The 21,231-nt window shown below is 51.8% G+C and overlaps 6 protein-coding genes across 6 annotated transcripts; 4 read left to right on the top strand and 2 right to left on the bottom strand.

Moving 5' to 3' along the window:
- Window positions 1–242: 242 nt before the first annotated feature.
- Window positions 243–2,537, top strand: UHO2_04737 (uncharacterized protein; the record flags this gene model as incomplete). Its single annotated transcript, XM_041554553.1, has 1 exon — window positions 243–2,537. The coding sequence occupies one exon, from the start codon at window positions 243–245 to the stop codon at window positions 2,535–2,537; it is 2,295 nt and encodes a 764-aa protein (XP_041410487.1).
- Window positions 2,538–8,846: 6,309 nt separating this feature from the next.
- On the bottom strand, window positions 8,847–11,726 carry UHO2_04736 (uncharacterized protein; the record flags this gene model as incomplete). Its single annotated transcript, XM_041554552.1, has 1 exon — window positions 8,847–11,726. The coding sequence occupies one exon, from the start codon at window positions 11,724–11,726 to the stop codon at window positions 8,847–8,849; it is 2,880 nt and encodes a 959-aa protein (XP_041410486.1).
- Window positions 11,727–12,403: 677 nt separating this feature from the next.
- Window positions 12,404–14,947, top strand: UHO2_04735 (uncharacterized protein; the record flags this gene model as incomplete). The annotated part of the gene is made up of 1 exon (XM_041554551.1): window positions 12,404–14,947. One exon carries the CDS (start codon window positions 12,404–12,406, stop codon window positions 14,945–14,947), a length of 2,544 nt encoding a protein of 847 aa, XP_041410485.1.
- Window positions 14,948–15,185: 238 nt separating this feature from the next.
- UHO2_04734 (uncharacterized protein) lies at window positions 15,186–17,978 on the bottom strand (the record flags this gene model as incomplete). The annotated part of the gene is made up of 1 exon (XM_041554550.1): window positions 15,186–17,978. The coding sequence occupies one exon, from the start codon at window positions 17,976–17,978 to the stop codon at window positions 15,186–15,188; it is 2,793 nt and encodes a 930-aa protein (XP_041410484.1).
- Window positions 17,979–18,606: 628 nt separating this feature from the next.
- UHO2_04733 (uncharacterized protein) lies at window positions 18,607–19,758 on the top strand (the record flags this gene model as incomplete). Its single annotated transcript, XM_041554549.1, has 1 exon — window positions 18,607–19,758. The coding sequence occupies one exon, from the start codon at window positions 18,607–18,609 to the stop codon at window positions 19,756–19,758; it is 1,152 nt and encodes a 383-aa protein (XP_041410483.1).
- Window positions 19,759–20,382: 624 nt separating this feature from the next.
- UHO2_04732 (uncharacterized protein) lies at window positions 20,383–21,183 on the top strand (the record flags this gene model as incomplete). The annotated part of the gene is made up of 1 exon (XM_041554548.1): window positions 20,383–21,183. The coding sequence occupies one exon, from the start codon at window positions 20,383–20,385 to the stop codon at window positions 21,181–21,183; it is 801 nt and encodes a 266-aa protein (XP_041410482.1).
- Between the last annotated feature and the right edge of the window lie 48 nt (window positions 21,184–21,231).

Genomic DNA, 21,231 nt, shown 5'->3' with positions numbered 1-21,231 from the left:
ATTTGCGGACGACGGCGGTGATGGATTGTGCTACCGCTGGGGTCGGGTTGTACTTCGGCAGCTGATGTAGAGAGGAGACGTTGCCAAGGGTATGGAAGAGGAAAGCGATGTGCAAGGTGCCCGGTTCAAGGTGGTCGTCGTTAACGAACAAGATCTCTTCCATCAAAGTCTGTCAATAGACCTTTTCCCGTCGCCATCGCGCTGTGCTGTACCCTTTCGGCAACCCTCCCCCCCCCCTCCAAATGGAAGAAAGTAGTTCAGGGTGCAATCCAACTCCCTTCCAAACCTACCACCACCATCCCATTGCACTTGCACTTGCACCACACATCACCTCCTTTCCCAACACCACCCAGTATCAGAGGAGAAAAAATAAAGCAAGAATGTCAGATCCTTCTCTATCCCGCAAGATCCGTCTTCGAATCGTCACCAAATCCCCGCTTCCCGAACTGCATTTCCTTGCGCCGTTCAATTACGATGATGGTTCCCATGCTTTCCAGAAGCTGCAGCGCTCTGTATACTCTCATTTGAAATCCAGAGGTGGTGAGGGTGCGGGAATGGAGCGGTGGCGGAACGAGCAGTTGGTATTTATGATGGATACTTTCGAGGTGCCATTTGATGATCCGGAGCTTTTGAGGGATGGTGATTTGGTTGACGTTCATCTCAATCCTCAGTCGATTAGAAGGGTTTGTGAGGGAGGAGATCATGCTGATCAGGGTGGCGAAGCAGAGGAGGAGGAAGAGGAGGAGGAGGAGGAGGAAGAGGAGGAGGAGGAGGAGGAGGAGGAAGAGGAGGAGGAGGGGGAAGGGCTAGATGCAGAAGAAAGGGAAGCAGTGCTAGAAGCTAAGCGTATTGCAGCTATACTTGGTGTTGGGATGCAGAGTATTGCTCAAGAGGATGAAGAGGTAGTGACCAAGGCGAGGCTGGGACAGGTTGATGATTTGCCTCGGATGCCCAATTCTTCTTGCCTGGGGCCATCTAAGCTTGCGAAAGTTCTACCATCGTTTCCAACAATGTCAGCAATACCAATGCCTCCACCAAGCGGCGTTGGAGGAGGAGGAGGAGGAGCAGCAGCAGCATTAGCAGCTTTCGAAACGAGACGCAAACAAATGCAACTTCAACCACCAATACGAAACGCTCTCCCGGGACCTTCCAGGAAGAGAGCTCGCTCAGAACCGTCTTCTTCTTGCTCTTGCTCTGGCTCTGGCTCTGGCTCTGGCTCTTGCTCTTCTTCCAGCAGCTCCAACTCCAGCTCTGCTTCTAGCTCCGACTCGGACTCTTGCTCCAGCAGCACCTCTTCCTCAAGCAGCGATACAGGATCGGATTCAATCCACTCGTCCCACTCAGCTCCGTCTGAGCATCACACTGTAACAGATCGAAACGGTTTCCATGCCAACACACACAGCTCACAGCAAGAGCAGAACCTAGTCCCGCCCGGCTTGGGCACCAACCGCACAAAAAGACGCAACGCAATCAGGCGCGCAAAGGTTCGACTCGAACGCCAAGCTGAGAACGTAGACAACTTTCTCAAGGCTCGTCAACGAGCTGCTCAGCGCGAGCTGATCTGCGTTCAGGACGGCGAAGCGATGGGCAAGATGCAGGGCTCCTCTTCTTGCCTCTTTGCTTCTGCGGGTTCGGGTTTGCGTTTGCCGCATGGAGGAGCAAGTCTCGATCTAACTACAGTAGAGATGGAGAAAGGGATCAAGAGAAAGAGAGACCAGACACCATCTTCGCTATTAAGACCAGCACAACCAACATTGGAGACAGCGGAACAAGGGAAATCGCCATATGCGGGAAAAGTGCCCGAGAATCTCGTCGTTAGCCATGTTGATTGTCAAGGATACTACGATCAGGAGGTGGAGAGGTTGCAAGCTGAAACCATGTATCGTGATAAGGGAGAAGGGAGGAGGAAGCCGGTCGAGGGAAAAGGAAAGCCTGGTGTAATGCAGGTCGAGGATAGGAATACAAAGCTTGCTTTTCTCCTGCATTATGGCTTGCCTGATGAAGAGCAACATGGGCCACGCAAGAAAGCTCGATTGGAGCCGAGCCAAGAAGCTATCACTCTCAACACAGACACTCGTTGTGCTTTAGCTAGCTCTGAAGTCGAAGCGTCAGCTAACTCCACCAACACTTGCTCCTCAAGCGATGAAGCAACACACTCTATCCGCAACTCAGCTCTTAACTCCAACCAGGCGCACACAGACTGCGACGTAGTTTGGAAGCGAATCAAATGCAAATACACACCTTCGCAACTTGCTTCACTCGAGCCTACTTCTGCTATCGAAAGTCATAACAGATGGCAACTCGTCCATAAAGCACATGCACTCTTAGTACGTTCCATAGCCATCCACCCACTCACAAAATCTCCCGAGATAATGAACAGTGTCTCAGTAGTAACGCAAGCCGAGTTCGGAACAACACATGCTACCCTCCAAACTCTAGGTCCTCTACTCCAACGTTCACAATGGGAGGAGTATCAACTTCAATCTGAACAATGGCAGTCGAACGAACAGAGACTATTTTGGCCCTTGCATCTTTAACCGCTGATGGAACAGTGATAGTTGAACGTGGTTGGGTTGTATAGATCATATTTACATTTCCAATAGGGGCTTTCGAATGGTATCATGCAGGTTACCCATGTATAAAGAAGATGCTGAGAATTATACAAGACTCATGGCATCTGTTTTAGAAATGTCAACAAGCTTCTTGTCGTTGGAAAGACAGCCTGCAACCATATACGTTAAAGCAGTTGGAGTCATTTGTCAGTAGTTGGAGTTGAGGCGTTTTTTTGATGATGATAGTAAGAGAGAGAGAGCGAGAGAGCGAGGAGTCTATATATATACAAAAGAAGAGCAGCAGAGAGCCGCATTGACTGCGGAACATAACAAAGCATTTGTCTTGAGTAGGTTGTGACACATGTGGTCCGTGCTAAGATGCTCAGGCCTTTTACTCAGCCATAAGCACTACCTTCACTGTCTCTATGCTTTGTGTAGCTTTATCTACTTCAACTCCCCCCCTCAACAGTATATGTACCCTGTTCATTATGCTGTTGTTTCAAGGTGTGACCTCCGTTCTTCAACACTGTCGCATAGCTTGGGGACCCCGTTTCGTACACTGCTGCCGGTATTTGCAGGTGTAGCCCAGATCTTGCTTGCTGCATTGCCTGTCTCCCAATGGGCTTTGTGAGTATGTCTGCCAAGTTTCTTGTGGTGTCTACATACTTGATCTGCACCCTTCCCTCTTGGACGTTGTTACGGACGAAGTGATACTTGGTGTCAATGTGCTTAAGCTTCCAGTGCTGTGCTGGGTCCTTACTAACCTGTATGCAACCAGTGTTGTCCGAGTAGACCATCGGTGTGCCTGTGGCAATGCCAATTGAGCATAGCAGCTGCTTGAGGAAGAGCACCTCATGTGTTGCTTCTGTGGCTGCAATGAACTCTGCCTCGACAGCGGACAATGACATGCATTTTTGTGTCGCTGACTTCCAGGCTACTGGATTCCCGTACACTAATGCCACTGACCCCGATGTACTCCTTCTCTGTATGGTGGCATCGCTCGCCCAGTTTGCATCGCTGTGCGCGACCAGTGGCTCTTGCGACTCACTTGCCCTATAAACCAATCCAACCTGCCTTGTGCTTTCGAGGTAGCATAAGACCCTTTGTGCTGCCTGATAATGCTCCTGTGATGGTTCATGCATGTGCCTAGCGAGAACACCCACGGTAAGGCTAAGGTTGGGCCGGGTGCTGTTGGCAACCCAGAGCAGCTTGCCAACAATCACCGGATACTCCTTCTGTTGTGCTGCACTTGCGACAAGGGTTCCCTCTGGTATGCTCTGCATTGGAACCATGGTCGGCTTCGTATGTTAGTCCAGGTGCTTTGCCAGCACTTGGTCAATGTACCCTGACTGACCAATCGTCATGGTGCGCATCGCACAGTCTCGACTGATTTTGATGCCCAGGAAGTGAGAGACCTCACCGCTATCTTCCATCTTCCATCTCTGACCAATCTGCTTCTTAACCTTTAGGACCATTTCCAGCCGTGGTGCTATGACTAATGTATCATCGACGTAGATGACCACAATGGCCATATCTTCACCCTGTCCCTTGGTGTAGATGCAGGGAGCACACTCTACCTGGAAGAATCCCATGCGTCGCAAAGACCTGTCAAACTCCTGATTCCATTCTCGCCCAGACTGCTTTAGGCCATATAGACCCTTGACTACCTTGTACACCTTGCCAGGTGCTACTCCTGATCCTTCTGGTGGCTTCATGTAGATTGCTTCCTTTAACGTGGAGTTCAAGTAAGCCATAGTGATGTCCAGAGCATGTACCTCCCAGTTGTTCTGCACTGCTAGTGCTAAGATGGCTCTGATCGCTCCGAGGGGTGCTACTGGAGAGAAGGTTTCTTGGTAGTCGATCCCCTCTCTCTGTGTGAAGCCCCTTGCAACCAGTTGCGCCTTGTGCTTAACAGGTACACCATCAGCGTCAAGCTTCAGCCGAAGCACAACCTTAGAGTCCACAAGTGGTACTCCTGGCGGTTGGTGCACCACCTCCCAAGTTCCCATTGCCTCGAGTCCTTCTAGCTCCTTTCATATTGCCTCCTTCCAGAGCTGGGCGTCCTCACCGTTCATTGCTTCCCCAAGCGTTGGGTCCAGGTTCAGTATTGCTGTGTTGGCGGCGCCTACTGTGCTGTCTACGGCTGGTAGGAGATCCTCCACTGCGGCCTCTGATTTGGTCTCCTCCTCCACTATGGCTGGCATGACACCCTCCTCCTCGACCTCCACAGTCACCACGGGCCTGACTGCCTCTTGTTGGCGATCACTCCATCCTTTGTCCTCATGGAACGTTGCTGAGTTGCTCCATTGAATTGACGCAGGCTGGTGTCAGGGGTCTCGCGCCTGAAACCCAGGTCGGTCTGTCGAGATACTCGGTGACTATCAAGTTGCGCAGTGACAGCAGGTGGCGTTCGTTGGATATACTATCGTAGGTTTCGGCTGACCTCTGTGGACACTCCGTTCAGGGGTAGCTCGGCACGATCAATATCAACGTTATGATGACACCAAGGTCTGGTGTGAGTGTTGATGATGATGAGGTTGATGGTATTGGTGATGAGATTGGTGATGTCGATGATAATGAGGTTGATGGTGTTGGTGATAAGGTTGGTGGCGTCAACACGAGTGTCCAGTGTGTTGACTTGATGCTTGAAGTGATCCCCGGACCGCAGTGGACTACTGCCTTCGGTTCTATCTATATCCGGACCGCTAACCTGCTATGGGCGCCTTCGGACGTCAGGTAGTGGTGATACAACACACACACTACGATGAGGAGCAACCTTTGATGGATTGCTGCTATGCTGACTGAAACTAATATATACTTATGCTGAAGTGATAACTAGTTATGGTGAGTAGAGTGGATGAGGATCCACTTGACCTATTGATGATGAGAAAGCATGGTTATATACCTCTTCTCAGCATCGCCAGCGATGCTGCTCCTGCTCTCTCTCCAGAGAGTACCTTCTTCATCGAGTACTGCTCAGGGGCCTCTCCTGCTTGGCACCCCTGTGCCTCTTGAGTTGTGTCGACTCCTTCGACACTGCTCCTCCTCCTCATGACCTGGTGTCGACTCCTTTGACACTGCTCCTTCTCCTTTGATCAGTGACAGTTCCTTTGGCTCTTGTCTCTCGAGCCCCTGAGTGGTAACCATCTGCATACTCCTTGAGCTTGGTCCTCTTCGTGGCTGTGCCTGCTCCTTGAGCTTGGTCCTCCTCGTGGCTGTGCTTGGCCCTCCTTTGCATATGAGTCCATAGGAGTCCATGGTCTCCATGGAGACTGCACTACGACCCTGCTCTCTACTGATCTCGACTAGATCTTCGATACCTGTGCTCCTTCCATATGAATCCATGACCCTCCTGCTTCTTGAGCATCCAGGCCCATGACAGCTGGTCCGGGTTGCAAAACTTCCATGCTTTGTGTTCGTCGTCATACCCAATCATGATGGCTGGCTTTGCTCTAGCCCCATACTTGCCTTGCTGGTCCTTCTGTTGAACATGAACCCATGCCAAGCATCCGAAGACTCGCAGCTGCTGGGCCAGCTTGTGTGCAGTGGTTCCATAAAAGGCCTCGTGGGGGATGGTTTTGGTGGCTGATGGGATAAGGTTCATCACATGTGCTGCTGCTGTGATTGCATACGGCCACAACTCTCTGGGGCAAGCTCGACCAATCAGCATCAAGCGCATCTTTTCTTGGACCAACCTGATTGCTCTCTCCACCCGTCCATTTTGGACGCTGATCCCCGGGATGCTCTTTTGCCACTTGAAACCCTCTTGAGTTTGCCAGTCTTCGGCTGCTATGCTGCACCATTCTCCTCCATTGTCGCTGCGGAGTGTTTTGAGTTTCCTGTCTGTTGCCCGTTCCATCCTGGCTATCCACCTCCTCAGCGCCGTGAGTGCGGCACTCTTTGTGCAGAGTGGTTCCACATAGATCAGAGAGGAGAAGTTGTCCACAGCAACTAGTGCATAGTGGTAGTTGGCATGTCCTTTGAAATCTGTCATCAGGTCTACGTGTACCAGCTCTAATGGTGCCTCCATTCTTTCTGACTCTGATTGGCCCATCCGTGCTCAAGTCTGTTTTCCTTGGCTGCACACGTTACAGTGCTTCGACTCATGTTCCATTTCCTCGTCGGTACCTAGGTAATGAGCCTGGATTTGTCTCATTTTGTCTCGTCCTGGGTGTCCGAACCTCTCATGCCATAGGTAGCTGTCTTGATGCTTCGTGTCCTTATTGCCCTCTGGGGCATTATCTAGTTTTCCTGTGTTCTGGTTGCCCTCTGGGATGTCGTTGAGTGTCTCTTCCAACTCCAGGGCTAGTGCCTTTCCCTGTACTTCGAACCGCCCTTTTCTTCTGTTCCTCTTGTATTGTATTTGTGTGCCATCATTTTGCTTAATGATGGTTCCAAACTCATCGAAAGTTACCCGTGCACCATTCTCGATCAAGCCTTGTACTGATAATAAATTAGAATTAAGTTTCGGCACGTAGAGCACATCCAATAGCTGAATGGTTACATCGCCAACCCGAAGGGAGGCGTCTCCTATGGCCTTCACTTGAAGCCTTTCATTTCCAGCCATACAGATCTGACCGTCCTTGCGCGTCGAGGTGAGCAGCATTCTTTCATCATTCACCATGTGGTGCGTTGCACCCGAATCGACGATCCAGGTGTCCGATGTTGGTTGCTCATCCCTGCCGATCACTAGGAGGGTGCACCCGAGTTCCTACCGACTCGCTTCTTGTGCTGGATTGGTGGTGGGTCCGTCCCTACTCGGTGCGGGGTTATTGTTGGTGTTCGTGCAGTTCCGAGCAATGTGATTAGGTCCTCCACAAGCATAGCACTTTGGGGGGGCCGAGGGGTTGCGAGGATCGCACCTGCCCCTGGGTCCTTGCTCCGCCTGGTTGGTGCTCCCCTGTTCCATGCTTGTGGCAACCCTTGCTGCTCCTCTAATACGGCCAGTGACCTCACCATCCTGCTGTTTCTTGGCGAGTGTGTGGTAGGCTTCATCATACTTACAGTCTGGTCTGGCCATCTTCAGTGCATCGATGGCGTTGGCATAGAACCAATCTTGGGCTGTGCAGCGATAGAGAGTTGATTTCTTGAGGTCCTCATCGAAACGCTTTCCCAGGCGTGCCGCGTCGTTCCAGATCGAATCGAGTTCCTTGCCTAGCCTGACAATGTCTCGATTGTGCAAGCGCACTGTGTGAATACGATCCTGCAGTCCTGCTCGCTTTACAGCGTCATTCAGTGTTAGTGCCTTCTTGAGTTTGGCATAGAGTGTGCTGCCGAGCTGGACTTCTTCATCCGCTCCCCTGATGGTGTAGGTGTCGATACGGCTGTCTGGACTGTTGTCGCAGCAGGCGTGGATGAGACCCACGAGGGCTTTATCCAAGTCTTCGTCGTATTCCTTGTTTCCAGGCGCCACCGTGCCATACAGTATCTCCTTCGCATTATGTACTCTTTGGAGGCAGTCAATGAAGGTAGGTTCCCAAGTGTGCCAGTTGCTGTCGCTGAGCTTTTTGATGTGCGCAATGGCGCTTGACACCTCCTTGGGGATCTTCTCGGTCTCCCTGCGCGGGGTCTGGTTGCTAATGCTGATGAGGCCCATAGCTCGCATGATTGCTTCCTCGGCCGTTAGTGCTGGGTTTGCCAGCTGGAGGATCCTGACTACCTGCATGAGCCATCCTTCCTCCTGTCCATTGCTTGTGGTTGCTTGATCATCATCACCCCTTCCCGTCTGTCCAGCTCTTGTCGATGGCGGCATTGCATTGAGTATCAGACTCTTAATCAGTTGGAGTCATTTGTCAGTAGTTGGAGTTGAGGCGTTTTTTTGATGATGATAGTAAGAGAGAGAGAGCGAGAGAGCGAGGAGTCTATATATATACAAAAGAAGAGCGGCAGAGAGCCGCATTGACTGCGGAACATAACAAAGCATTTGTCTTGAGTAGGTTGTGACACATGTGGTCCGTGCTAAGATGCTCAGGCCTTTTACTCGGCCGTAAGCACTACCTTCACTGTCTCTACGCTTTGTGTAGCTTTATCTACTTCAACTAAAGCGTTCAAGTCAACGAGCATTAACGAGTTTGATTTCAACTAAAGAGATGAAAGACAGAAAACACATGCTCGGGCAAGTGAGCTGTGCGATTTGATATGTGAACAGTTCCTAACCACCTCCTCCCTTGCTCCCTTGCTCCCTTGCTCCCTTGCTCCCTTGCTCCCTTGCTCCCTTGCTCCCTTGCTCCCTTGCTCCCTTGCTCCCTTGCTCCCTTGCTCCCTTGCTCCTGCTGATAGTCCGGGGAGGAAAAGTCAAACGCTGATCTGGGCAGCATCCAAATTAAGAGCATGCAACAAGAGATTGACATTTCTGATCCTAATATCCACTTGCTCGGCTACGCCACCTGGAGCTGATGCCATTGCACCACTACGCTTCTGCGACTGCTTGGCGCTGATTACATTTTCCAAAATCTTATCCCTCAACTCTTGCACCAAAACCTGTTGCTGTTCCATCGTAGAACTCACCGCAAGTGCAGCCATAAGGTTCCAGCAAGGCTCATCTTCCAAATCGACATTCCTATATTTGCCACCAACCGTCTGCGCACTTACTTGTTGGCCCAACCCGCTACCCATGTAGTAAGCAACACCGAATGGAAGTGTCAGTTTGCTTCTCGTACTTGTGAAAAGCGTAGTAAGTTTCCCCTGGGCAGTAAGTCGGGAGAAGAGCAGCGCGAAGATCTGTTGGAACTGTTCCAGTTCCTCTGCGGCCACTTCTCCCGTTTGTTTTAGAGTTTCAGCACGGGAAAGGAAGATGGTCAGGAACGCAACTCCAGGGCGCGTTTGACTGACTCGAACGGGATCGTTGCGTTCCACAAACAGGGCTAGCATGCCCGAAACGATACGCATGGGAGCGGTGGATGCCATTTGCATCATAGAGGGCACGATCGTCGTTGCAAATGTTTCCGATTGTCGTTCGGCATCTCGACGACGTTCGATCTTGCTTGAGTCGTCGGAAAGGTCGTCGAGTAGAGGTCCATCGCGGACGACATCCAGAGATTCGAAACTTGCAACAACCATGGTTAGAGCGGTGAGGGTCTGTTCGGAAGATAAGTGTCGAAGTGCGCGAGGAAGAAGTCGTTTACCCTTAGCAGAGGAGAGTAGCGAAACGAAAGGGTGAGGGTCGGAAATTTCCAAAGGCTCCAGCACCCTCCACTCGGTCCAAAGTGTCGAGGTGATCGAAGCTTGTTCGAGCTGATGCAAGTCGTAAGCTTCTTTTGCGGCTGATGCGGTTTCGTCTTGCGGATCGACCTCTGCGGGGGGTGCAGGTGGCGTGTTCCTCCTCAATTGTTCCAGTTGCAAGACCAAATCGTACAGCTTCTCCAGAATACGCAACACCTCGTGCTTAGTAAGAGGATCGCGTCGAAGATCCGCATTACCGTTTCCACCCAAACTAGCTCCCTCCAACGCCTGTCTAACCGCATCCCTTGCATGTCCTGCATCCGGAGTACTCGCACCACTTCCATTCTTCTCCTTGTTCGCTTTGGCAGCATCCGCGGAAATCTGCAACATCTGTCTCGGATTCTTTGTTGAACTGAGACTAACTCTTCCCAAAGCACCTTCCAACGCAGCACCACTAGCGCTCTTCTCCATCCTCTCCTTACGGCTCTGTACGATTCGTTCGACTTGCTGTTGCATACGAAGCATTGCGTTTTGTTGCTTGTTCAACTTCTGTTTCCCTTTTCCACCTTTACCACTTCCGTTTCCCGCACCACCACCACCACCAGCAGCAGCAGAAGCAGCAGCAGCGGCGGCGGCGGCGGCGGCGGTGGGGGGAGGGAGAGGAGCCAAGCCCGGTCTCCTCGGACCACCACGAAGCGCAAAGTAGATATGCGCATAGAAATCATCCGCATATGGATCGGCAGTGATCAACTGCGAAATCTGAATCCTAGTGATGAAATCTTTGTCGCTTCCACTCATAAGGCCGTTGTATTTGGCCATCGAGTTGATTTTCTCCATCCTGCGTTTGCGTTTAGCTTCGACACGTTCGAATTCGGCCATCTGGTGTTGAGCTTTTTCCATCATGAATCGGACCGCGTCTTGTTCGGCGGAAGGGGCACGATCGCGGGAGGAGGGGTCGAGAAGGGTGGGGAAGTTGGCGGCGACGGATTCGAGAGAATCGAATTGCATGGGAGGGGGGAGGGAGAGGACGGATTGTTGGACGAGAGGGGGCATGGCTTCGAGGAGAGAACGCATGCGGGCCAAGTGGGCGACGTTGGCGGCTTGTTGGGCTGCTTGGATGGCGGCAGGGTCAGCGTTGGGAGGGAGAGGGGGAGGGATGGGACCGGATGGTGGAGGAGGCATGGATGGGATGCCGGCGGGGAGAGGGCCGGAAGAAGGGAATTGCTGCTGTTGCTGGCCATCACGGGAGTCGGTGCGCTGTTGAGATTGAAGGATGGCAGCCATGGTGGGCGGAGGTGGACCCATGGGTTGCTGACCGGGAGGAGCAGCGCCAGGACCAGCTGTAGGTCGAGCACGAAGTTCAGCTTCGACCTCTTCAACTGTCATGGGCTTGTGGTCGGTAGGAGGAGGACCGTGAGGCTGTTGTTGCTGCTTACCACGCATAGCAAGCATCTCTGCTTCCACTTGCTCGAGTGTCTTTGGCTGAGTACGAGGAGCTTGCTGCTGCTGCTGAGCACCACGACCAGCACCAAACCGAGGAACAGGATCGACAAGGAAATCATCGAGACTGGCAGCGAACTTGTTAGACGGGTCGAACTTGCTCTTGGGCGCATGCTGCTGAGAGTACTGCTGCTGTTGCTGAGCAGAAGCGCGATGACCAAAATCAAAGTCCTTGCCCACATCAACATCGCCAAAAGTATCTTGGTTCAAATCATCACCCGATTCATCGAGCTTGTCTCCGAGACCATCGTAACCTTCCTGGCCCCAAGTGTAGATCTCTACATCTTCCTGAGCCCCAGCGGCGAGAGCTTTGATCTTGGCATCGAGGGATTCTTCGTTGTCGAAAGTAGGGTCGAATGCGTTTTGCGAAGAGTAATCGGCGCTGCGATTGCGATTGCGATTGCGATTGCGATTGCTGCCGCCTGCGCCTGCGCCTGCGCCTGCGCCTGCGCCTGCTCCTCCTCCGGCACGCTTGTCACCGGGGAGGGAGACGTCAAAGCCAAAAAACGACATGAACAGTAAGGCTGATATCGTCCTAGTAGATGGCTAAGGGCTGATCTATGCGATTGGTGTTGGAAGAGAGAGAGAGAGAGGCAGACTCGTCTGCTCGCGCTCAGACCGTTCATTCTGTCTGTTCATTCCGGCGGATCTGAGTCACGTGTAGAATTCATGTTGCACGTGACACGGTGGATCTCGCTGATCCGCAATCTAACACTGATTGTCTATCGTCCGACTGACCCTCATCTGTACGGCCGTGTGAGTGAGGCTGGGAAAGTGAGATTTGTGATCGGCACTGCTGCAATGCCTCACTGCAATGCCTGGTTGTGTGTGTTTCTGAGATCTAACACAGCTAGCCCAGTTGTGGAGGTTTGGCCGTTCTGATTTCGATCCTCGCTCGCACGGGCCAATTGAGGAGTTTCTTTTCATCCAGTGCCCACGCTGTTACACACACACTTTGAAGCTCAAGTAACACACACCCTCCCCCCCACCACCAACCCCTTGCACTCGACACCATCCTCGTAATCCTTCTTGACGATCAAGCCGCGCCTTGGGGTTAACCATCGCATCGCTGTTCGTAGCAGCGATCTCATCCAAGTGCAGCTCACCAGCTCCTAGGCTGTCTTGGTCCATCCGCATCCGACCTGCCGTTCAAGGTGCCCGTCTGAGGGTGCTTTTGCTTTTTCGCCAACATGCCGCCAAAATCCCTGGTCACCACCCTCCGAGAGCGTTATCTCACCACCATCCGTTCCGTCCAACCCCCTTCCCGGTGGAAAGTTCTCGTCATCGACTCTTTCACTAAAGAACTCCTCAATTCCGTCCTGAAAATGTACGATATTCTCCAAGAAAACGTCGCTCAAGTAGACAACATCCAACTCGCCCGTCCTGCCCAACCTAGCCTCGAAGCATGCTATCTCCTGACACCCACCGCTCAAAACGTCGATCGAATCATCCGTGATCTTGCCCCCGAAGCTGGCGAACAACCGACCTATTCAGCAGGACACATTTTCTTCGTCGATTCTCTCTCTGATGCTCTCGTTCACAAACTCACCTCCTCCCCCGCAGAGCCCAAGTTGAGACAGTTGCTTGAGCTCTATACCAACTTTTGGCCAACCGAAGCGCAGGCGTTTTCGTTGAAATCTCCACAGAGCTTTCTCAATCTCTTTCAACCGGTGGGCGGCTTGTATGGGCCCGATCCGATCGAGGCGATGAGAGCCCTCGAGGAGGAATTGCAGTTTTCCGCACAGGCCATCTTGAACGTTTGTGTTCAGTTGAACGAGTTTCCGTTGATAAGGTACTATAATCCATCTCATCCGCCACTGGGCCCACTGCAGCCCTCGAAAGATGCGGTGAAATCGCAAACTGCTGCTGCCAACATGTATCAGGGTAGTGCGAGAATGGCAAGGTTAAGAGGCAACAATGCCGACTCGGGCATTGCTGGTGCCGGCGCCGAGGGTAGTTGGATGGGAGAACATTTTACAAAGAAGCTCGCCTTGAGCGTTCAGAAGGCGATAGATCAGTATGTCAAGGATAACGAGCCCAAGCTGGAAGCAACTCGACCAAGAAGTGTGCTTTTCATTACCGATCGGAGTATGGATACGGTTGCACCCTTCTTGCACGAGTTCTCCTATCAGGCGATGGTGAATGATCTTTTGCCGATCGAGGATGGGACGAGGTATCATTATACCTTTTATACCGCCGATGGAGACAAGGAGGAGAAAGAGGCAGTCTTGTCCGATCAAGACAATGTTTGGGTTGGCATTCGACATCTTCACATCGCAGAAGCCATTGATAAGTTGACGAGGGATTTCAAGCAGCATGCGGGGGAACAAGGTGCATTTGCAGACGCCAACTCCTCTCTCAACGACATGCGCGACATGTTGGCTTCCCTCCCACATATGCAAGAGATGAAAGAGAAACTTTCACTCCATTTGACCATGGCGCAGGATTGCATGAATAGGTTCCAAAAGTCGAAACTTGCAGCACAGGCGATGGTGGAACAGAACTGCGCAACCAGGCTAACTCCCGAGGGGCAGAAGCCGAAAACGTTGGTGGAAGAGATGGTTCCCTTGTTGGATGATAGAGGTGTTAGTAATACCGATAAGGTTAGGATCATCGCCTTGTATATCATGTATTGTGACGGCGTGCCAGATGAGGATCGGAAGAGGTTGTTTCAGCATGCCAGGTTGGGGAGGTGGGAGATGGAGGCGGTGGATAATTTGGTCCATTTGGGAACTCAGGTTGTCAAGGATCCCACTAGTGGTTGGGATGCTTTCTTTAAGAAAGGCAAGAGGAAACAGCAGCCGGGGGAGAACGAGTTCGAACTTTCGCGATATCAACCGTTGGTCAAGTTGATGGTCGAGGATCATTTTGCTGGCAAGCTTGAACAATCGCAGTTTCCTTACGTAAGGGATGCTCCACCAGAACAAACAAGCGGTGGCTTATCGCTACCCGTGCAAACATCAGCATTAGCTAGAGTCGGCTTGGGCAGTGCAACTTCAACCAACAACACAGGCGCACCAACAGGTCGAACCCAACCGAGCAGCTTACGAAGTGCTAAACCGACCTGGCACCAAAAAGCACAGAGAGGAGCAAGCAATGTGGCGCAGGAGAGAGCAGAGAATAGGCAGAGAGTATTGGTCTTTGTGGCCGGTGGAACGACGTATAGCGAAACAAGAAGTGTTTATCAGTTGAGTGAAAGGTTGGGCAAAGATGTGTATATTGGAAGTTCGCATGTCTTCACTCCGCAAAGTTTTGTAGAGGTGATGAAACATTTCGGTAAGGCGAGCGCAAGGGAGGCCGTTCAACGTAATCATCACTCTTCACAACCTCATCATCAGGGTGGCAGAGGGGAAGGAGGGGAGAGAGGAGCGTTACCAGCAGGCGCCAACCTACTCGTGAAACCGGTAAACGATACAAGTGCAATTCGGAGTGCCTCGTTGCAACATGGAGCCTATCCGACAAATGCACAAGTGAACGGAGGAGAGCATCATAGTGGATATGCTTCCGCACCCAGTGTTGATCAGAGCGCTTATGATAGGAGCTTTCAAAGTGCTCCTACTCCACAACCACATCAGCATCAGCAGCAGGGACAGCACAAGTCAAGTCTCCCGCAACATATGCTGCAAGATGGCAATGGTAGAAGTTCAAGTGCATCTCCAAGTCATGGTTCGGATTTGAGCCAGAGAAGTAAGGAGAAAAAGCGATTGAAGAATCCGTTTTCTTTCAAGAAGTAATCTTCTCATCCTCTCCTTCGCTTGATCGTCTTAGATGCTTTGATATGCTGTAATGGACACTACTCAATCATAGTCTACTTTCTGCTCTCAATACAAGGTCAGTCGTATCCTGAACCATCTCTTCTCACTCGTGTTTGTTGAACCTTGAAACCCTCTACACAGGCCATTGAGAAGGAAAAAGCCAAGGAGCTCAACATGAGCGCTAGTATAGATTGCAATCAGACATCTGTCTTACTTATCAAGATGACCAAGCTCTAATACCCAAAACATGCCTCACATCACTTGCAAACCTCAAACTATCCAAGACTGGCAGTAAATCCAATAAAGCTTCATCATTGGGATCATGTGTCCAACCTTCGATAGGAATTGCATTCTCCCTTTGCAACCTATAACTTGCCGGACTGTTATCGACGAGACAAACCTTACTCAGATCTTGATCGACGACTTTTAAATTTTTCACATAACTTGCACCTTTAAAGCTGCAGCTTTCCCTAAACAACCTTGCGCTTATCAAGCCTCTTCCCTGATCTAACCAATCGATGACCGGATCTGCGTATTCTTGTACGCTAGCAGTAAAGATGACGACTGTGTACCAGGAGCTTACTTTTCGCAAAAAGTAATCTGCCCACGGCCGTTTGTAGACATGGTAAAGGACAGAACGTCCATCAAGAACAACTTCCACCATATGTGGACGGATGCGGCGAGGGTTATCGTTTGCTCGCAATCCCAGGAATGCTCCCGCTGTTTCCAGTCCGAGGAAGCCAGAAGTTGTCGTTCTGCCTGACAGTGCAGAGTGATGCGAGGGGGAGCGCGAGGTTGAGTGGATCAGAGTTTCGTCCAAGTCCAAAACCAGGATTTTGGGAGAGTGATGGATGATGCTACTCGCAGCTGGTCCTCGTGCAACTTTAGCAGGAATAACCGAAGCTGAAAGGTGGCAAGTGCAAGTAGAGTTGCCGTCCTGACCGGATTTAGCAGCAGCACGCATAGCTCTACCTTTTGCAATCCTACTTTGTCTTTCCGCCTCCATCATTGCTTCCTTTTCGGCTGCAACTGGATCGATTGGTTTTGCTTTGCTATTGTTTGCTAACATCGGATCGACGATTTGTGGATTAGGCAGCAAGCGAGAAGCTGTACGACGTTGACCAGAGGAAGGGGAGAGGGCTTTCCATAAGAGGCCTAATTCTGCTGCTTGTTCATCTCTCACAGGTTCGTTATCCACTTCTGAGATCGATTTGGGAGTTGGTGGTCTACCCATTCCAACTAAAGCACGCTTTTCGTTATCGGAGAGCTTAGAGTCGGACTTGAACCGGAGTGAAGGCGGTTTACCATTCCTCTCTTCTCCAGAGACTGGGTTCTTTTCGAGAACGGGGAGCGAAGAACGTTGGTATATCGCCTCCACCGCCTCCTGGGTTCGAATGACTTTACGTCGACGAAGGTACCGCAGGCAATTGATCGGACAGAGGAGGACTGCGAGGAGAAGGTCTCGGATTGCAACGAGCGTTCGACGGATGGCACGTTTGGTGGAGGAGCTTTTGCGTTTCCGACTAGGCTTCGCTGCTGGCTTGTTGTGGTCGCCATTACTGCTGAATCGAGAACGTGAATCGTCGGTCTCTGATGCTTTGGCCGATGATCGTCCAGACCGACGTCGCCTAGGCTTTGACCCAGGCGTAAGACTCCTGTCAACCGCTTTCTCCGAATCCGTCGACACAAGCGATGAGCTTGAAGAAGAAGCTAGGGAATCCACAGCCAACAGCTCATCCCGCTTACGACCAAGTGACGACCTGCGAGAGGCAGAAGGAGTGGACATTCCAGAAGCAGTGGAATCTGACATCTTGAGACCGTTTCGATGGCTGCTTTTGGGCGTATCATCAGCATGCTCTACTCCTGCATCGCCGTTAAGCGATTCTTTCTTTGGTGTAGCAATGGGCGCAGCTGGATCGACGAGTTGTGAAATTGGATCTTGCTGAGCTACGGCCTCAATCGCTTCTGGTTCACCTTTAGCCGCTTCAAGCAGCGTTTCTGAATCGACAGCCTGATCTTGCGACATGTTCGCATCTTGATCTTCGACTTTCTCCGCAGTGAATTTGGGCGAGTGTGAAGCGGAGGTGGCAGCTTGGTGCGAAGGAGCACTGCTTCGCTCAGCGCAATTACTATGGTTGCTCGATTGCGAAATCGTCCTCTCCCTCGGCGTGTCCACTTGTTCAGGAGCGAAATCCCCCCCATCGAACTCGACTACATCTTCCCTCTCCTTGTCCGTCATCAACTCAGGATCTTGGTGGTGCCTGTGCAAATGGTCCTGCTCTGTTGGCCAGGTATCGATGTTTTCCCCCGGACCGTCGGTCGTTGTCGAGGTAAGTATGAGCGATGCACTCTGATTAAACCTTGATTGACGTCTTGACGATCTGGAACGCCTGATTTGTGAAGCAGACTCATCTGTACTGCTCGCATCTTGACGCGGTAAATGAGCGTGTCCTGAACCTGAACTTGCGGGCCTTCTATCTTGATCGCTTCGAGGTGCAGTAGAGCTGAGCAGCAGGTCATCCAGGCTGGGCACGCGTTTAGTGCGACCAAGAGAAGAGATTTCCGAATCGCTGTTTTTCCGAGATCGACTGCGTGAGGCTGGGTGGATGGCTTCATCGATCCAGCCTGCTAACCCCCACAGGCGGGACCATCGTGCTGCGGAATTGCTGTGGTCTGTATCGAGTGCGTGGGAGGAAGAAGAGGGAAAGAGACCAGCAGAGGTACTACCAGTCCGCCGAAGGGTGGAGTTGTACATGGATTGATGAGGGTCATCTTGCTGCTCTTGGGACCAGCGGCGGAGGGAGCAAGAGCCGGAAGGAGTGCTGGAGGGTGAAGTGCTGGTGGGTAAAGTGCAGGAGGGCGAAGTGCTAGATGCTCTGCGACTGCCTGGCAAGGATGAGTGGGAACGAGACCGCTTGCTGGAAGAGGAAGCGCGTGATTCTTGACGGTCGGCGGTGGCTGGTGCCAAGGAGCGGCTTAGCACCGAGTCGAGGTAGGTAATCGAGTTCATCACGGATGAGAGGTAGTAGTGGGAAAGAGCAGCGGTTGCTATGTCTTGCGGTGTGTATACCCGTCTAAAAACTACGACTTGATGGCTTTCCGCTTCACCGATTCATGACTAAGAGAGTGACCGAGATGCCGACGACGCACGGCTGCTGTCCGAACCAGAGACGCCTGCCTGGAATCGTGACCAAGGAAAGTAAAGGAGCGAACAAGTGGTGGTGAGGGGATGGCAAGGTGCCTTCAAGCCTTACTGGTTCCTTTCTAGCTGAGCCCAACTGGACACTGTCTGCCCATCGAGCCGCGGTTAAAAGCAGATAAAATAAAAGGGGAAAGGAATGTTAAATCTCCCCGTTCACACACTAACTCGAGCCAGCGTTGGCCACTTGCCCCTTGGCACACCATTGAAACACGCGCATGGATCCATTCGCACGATAAATATCTCACGCGGGAACTCCACATGGAAAGGAGGAGCAGCAGAAGCGCACGAGCCACTTGGAAGAGTCTCTGCAACCTACATGAACTGATTCGCGAACCCAGGCATAGCTCGCTTCTCTCCTTGTCTCGATAAGCTGCTCGCATAGCCTCTCTCATACCGTATCCCAACAGTAAAGAAGCTGAAGGGAGACAGAGCAAAGATGCTGCAACCAGCAGCGATCACGTCGCTTCTCAACCAGCTTATCAACGACTCCAACCACAATACCGACACGGTACGACCTCACACTGCCATCCTAACGCTTCTCGAATCATCCGAACTCTATGCAGTCGCTACACGTCTTGTCCATTCTCCTCCGCCCAGATCTGCTGTAGCTTCTATTCTGGCAAGTACTGCTGCAGCTACTGGTACCGCTCCTCCGCCCGCTTCCGCTCACAACGGGATATGTTTAGGGAATTCAGCGCCTTTAACGTTGGATGAGAGGGCGGCATGCTTGAGTGCGATGGCTGTTGCTGCTTGGCGCCAAGCTACCGAGGACAGCCCGCAAAGGAAAGGAAGCAGGGGAGCAAGCAACGTCCTTATCGCTGGAACTTGGGTCGGTCTTGCAAAACATACTGTGACAGGAATGGCAAGCAGCAAAGGGAGCAGTCCAGAACTCGTACCCTTGTTGCTGGAGAGTGATTTGGGCAGGATGCTGGTTATGCCGATCGTTCCGGCTGCTCCGACGCTAAACCAATCCAGGAGTGAGATGGCGGCGATGGAGGGAGAGCATGGCGATGAATCGCAGGCCTACTCTGGGATGGATCAACAGAAAGCGTTTATGTTGCTCACCCTAAACGCCTCGCTTGACCCTGCTCCGGTGCAACAACTGCCCAAGAGTGCTTCAACACCAAATGCCACACCCAGCCCAGCATTGGCTTGTTCTACAGCAGCACCCTCCGCGAACAACCCGGCGAACAAGCCGGCGAGGTCAAGACTCAAGTCCGGTGGTACAACACCTACGTCGACGAGGAGCGATAATACGGCTACTCCGAGTAGATCACCCATTTCAGATCATCTTCCGACTGGCCCGGGTGGGCCACATTCAACATCATCACAGCTGCTGCCGAGGAGTAGTGATAGGGAGACAGGATCGGGCAAGTCAACACCTGCGTGTATTGGTGCAGGGGTGGAGGAAGAATGGGAAGCCAAACTGTGGTCAGGCTTGTATGCTCAGGCCAAGGCGTTGGCGAGAGTTTTAGCGCCAAGTCTGACAAAGTGTCGTGTGGGACAGCAGCATGATACTGATCATCATCATGCGGCAGAGGCGCGGCAGGGTAGACAGAGTGGCGTTGTGAGCGATGATGATGGCTAACTCTAACGCAGCAGCGACAATGCATTCGTTGAATTTGTTTTCTTTGCAATGATACCCTTTTCTTCAGTCTCGAGCACAAGCTTTTGAGATTGCTCTCGTCAAGAGCATGAACTGCACCAAGACGCTGCTTTGAGTTGAGATGCAGATTGGCACGGAACGGAAGCTGACGATTGTCATGTTGCGGTATGCTTTCCGGAAATATCACCAAAGACAAGGGATGGTTAGAGCATATCAGGCTGGACGGATCATCGGACCGAACTCTACTGCCAGGCGTGCTCTCGACTGCTGGAATTTTTGCGACCATTTGGTTCATAAGTCTCTCCCTATGTTACATGCGCAGGCTATATGTACGTTGTAATGGAGTAACAAAGTGCATTGTGGGAAGGAGGATCTGGAGGCTGCCATAGAGAGCAACGATAGCGATTCGAACTCTCTCGTGCGGCATGTATTCGCACGAGAAAGTGGCAATTCGCACGAGAAAGTGCCCAGGCGTGAGGAAGCCTTATGCCACTCGTCATCCTCTCCTATTTGTGCTCTTCTTCTCACATCATCTACGAGACCTCACGAAGCGTATCCCAGCACCAGTTTTCCTTTCTCTCCACACGGAAGCAAAGATAGTTCAAGATGTCGTCAAAGTCGACTTCAACACCGACGTTGCTCATCGTAATGGGCGTCTCCGGCAGCGGTAAATCCACCGTTGGATCTGCCCTATCCACCGCTCTCTCCTGCCCTTTCGTCGACGGCGACGATCTTCACCCTGCTTGCAACATTGAAAAGATGTCACGAGGGCAAGCTTTGGAGGATAGCGATCGGGAGCCATGGCTTGTGAAAATCCGAGAAACGGGTGTGGAACTAGCGACTTGCCAGTCTTCCCGCTCTTGCTCTGCCTCTTGCTCAGTATCGGAGAGGGAAGGAGTGAAGAAGTTGGCAGAGGTGTATGAGACATCGCAACAGACGACTACTTGTGCCGATCAATGTGCAGCTGAATCGACGTGTACACGTTCGGCTTGCTCGTCTAACCCTTCCGCCGTCGCTGCGCAGGAGGGTAAAAGTGGAAAGAAGAACATGGCGATCATCGCTTGTTCTTCTTTGAAATTGATCTACAGGAGATTGCTGAGGGGCACGATCAAGAGTTTGCATGATCAAAGAGCGACAGGATCCGAAGCAGTAGCAGACCTTCCAAAGGATTTGAGCGTGATACATATCTATTTAGATCTCAGCCGAGAATTGTTGGAGGAAAGAATGAGGCATAGGAAAGGACACTTTATGAAACTAGACATGCTCTATTCTCAGTTGGATACATTGCAGAAACCGCAAGAGGCCAAAGAACCTGGTGTTGTAGTGGTCAAAGTTGAACGAGAGACTACTACGGAAGAGATTGTTCACCAGCTCGTCCGAAAGCTGACATGTCAAAACGTCGTCTAAGCCACTCTCTGCTATGCAATCATGCTATTCCAGAAGAGTTGAAGATGG

Source organism: Ustilago hordei (assembly GCF_900519145.1).
Source record: "Ustilago hordei strain Uho2 genome assembly, contig: UHO2_contig_10, whole genome shotgun sequence".
Lineage (NCBI taxonomy): Eukaryota > Fungi > Basidiomycota > Ustilaginomycetes > Ustilaginales > Ustilaginaceae > Ustilago > Ustilago hordei.
This window is presented reverse-complemented; position numbering and strand designations above follow the sequence as displayed.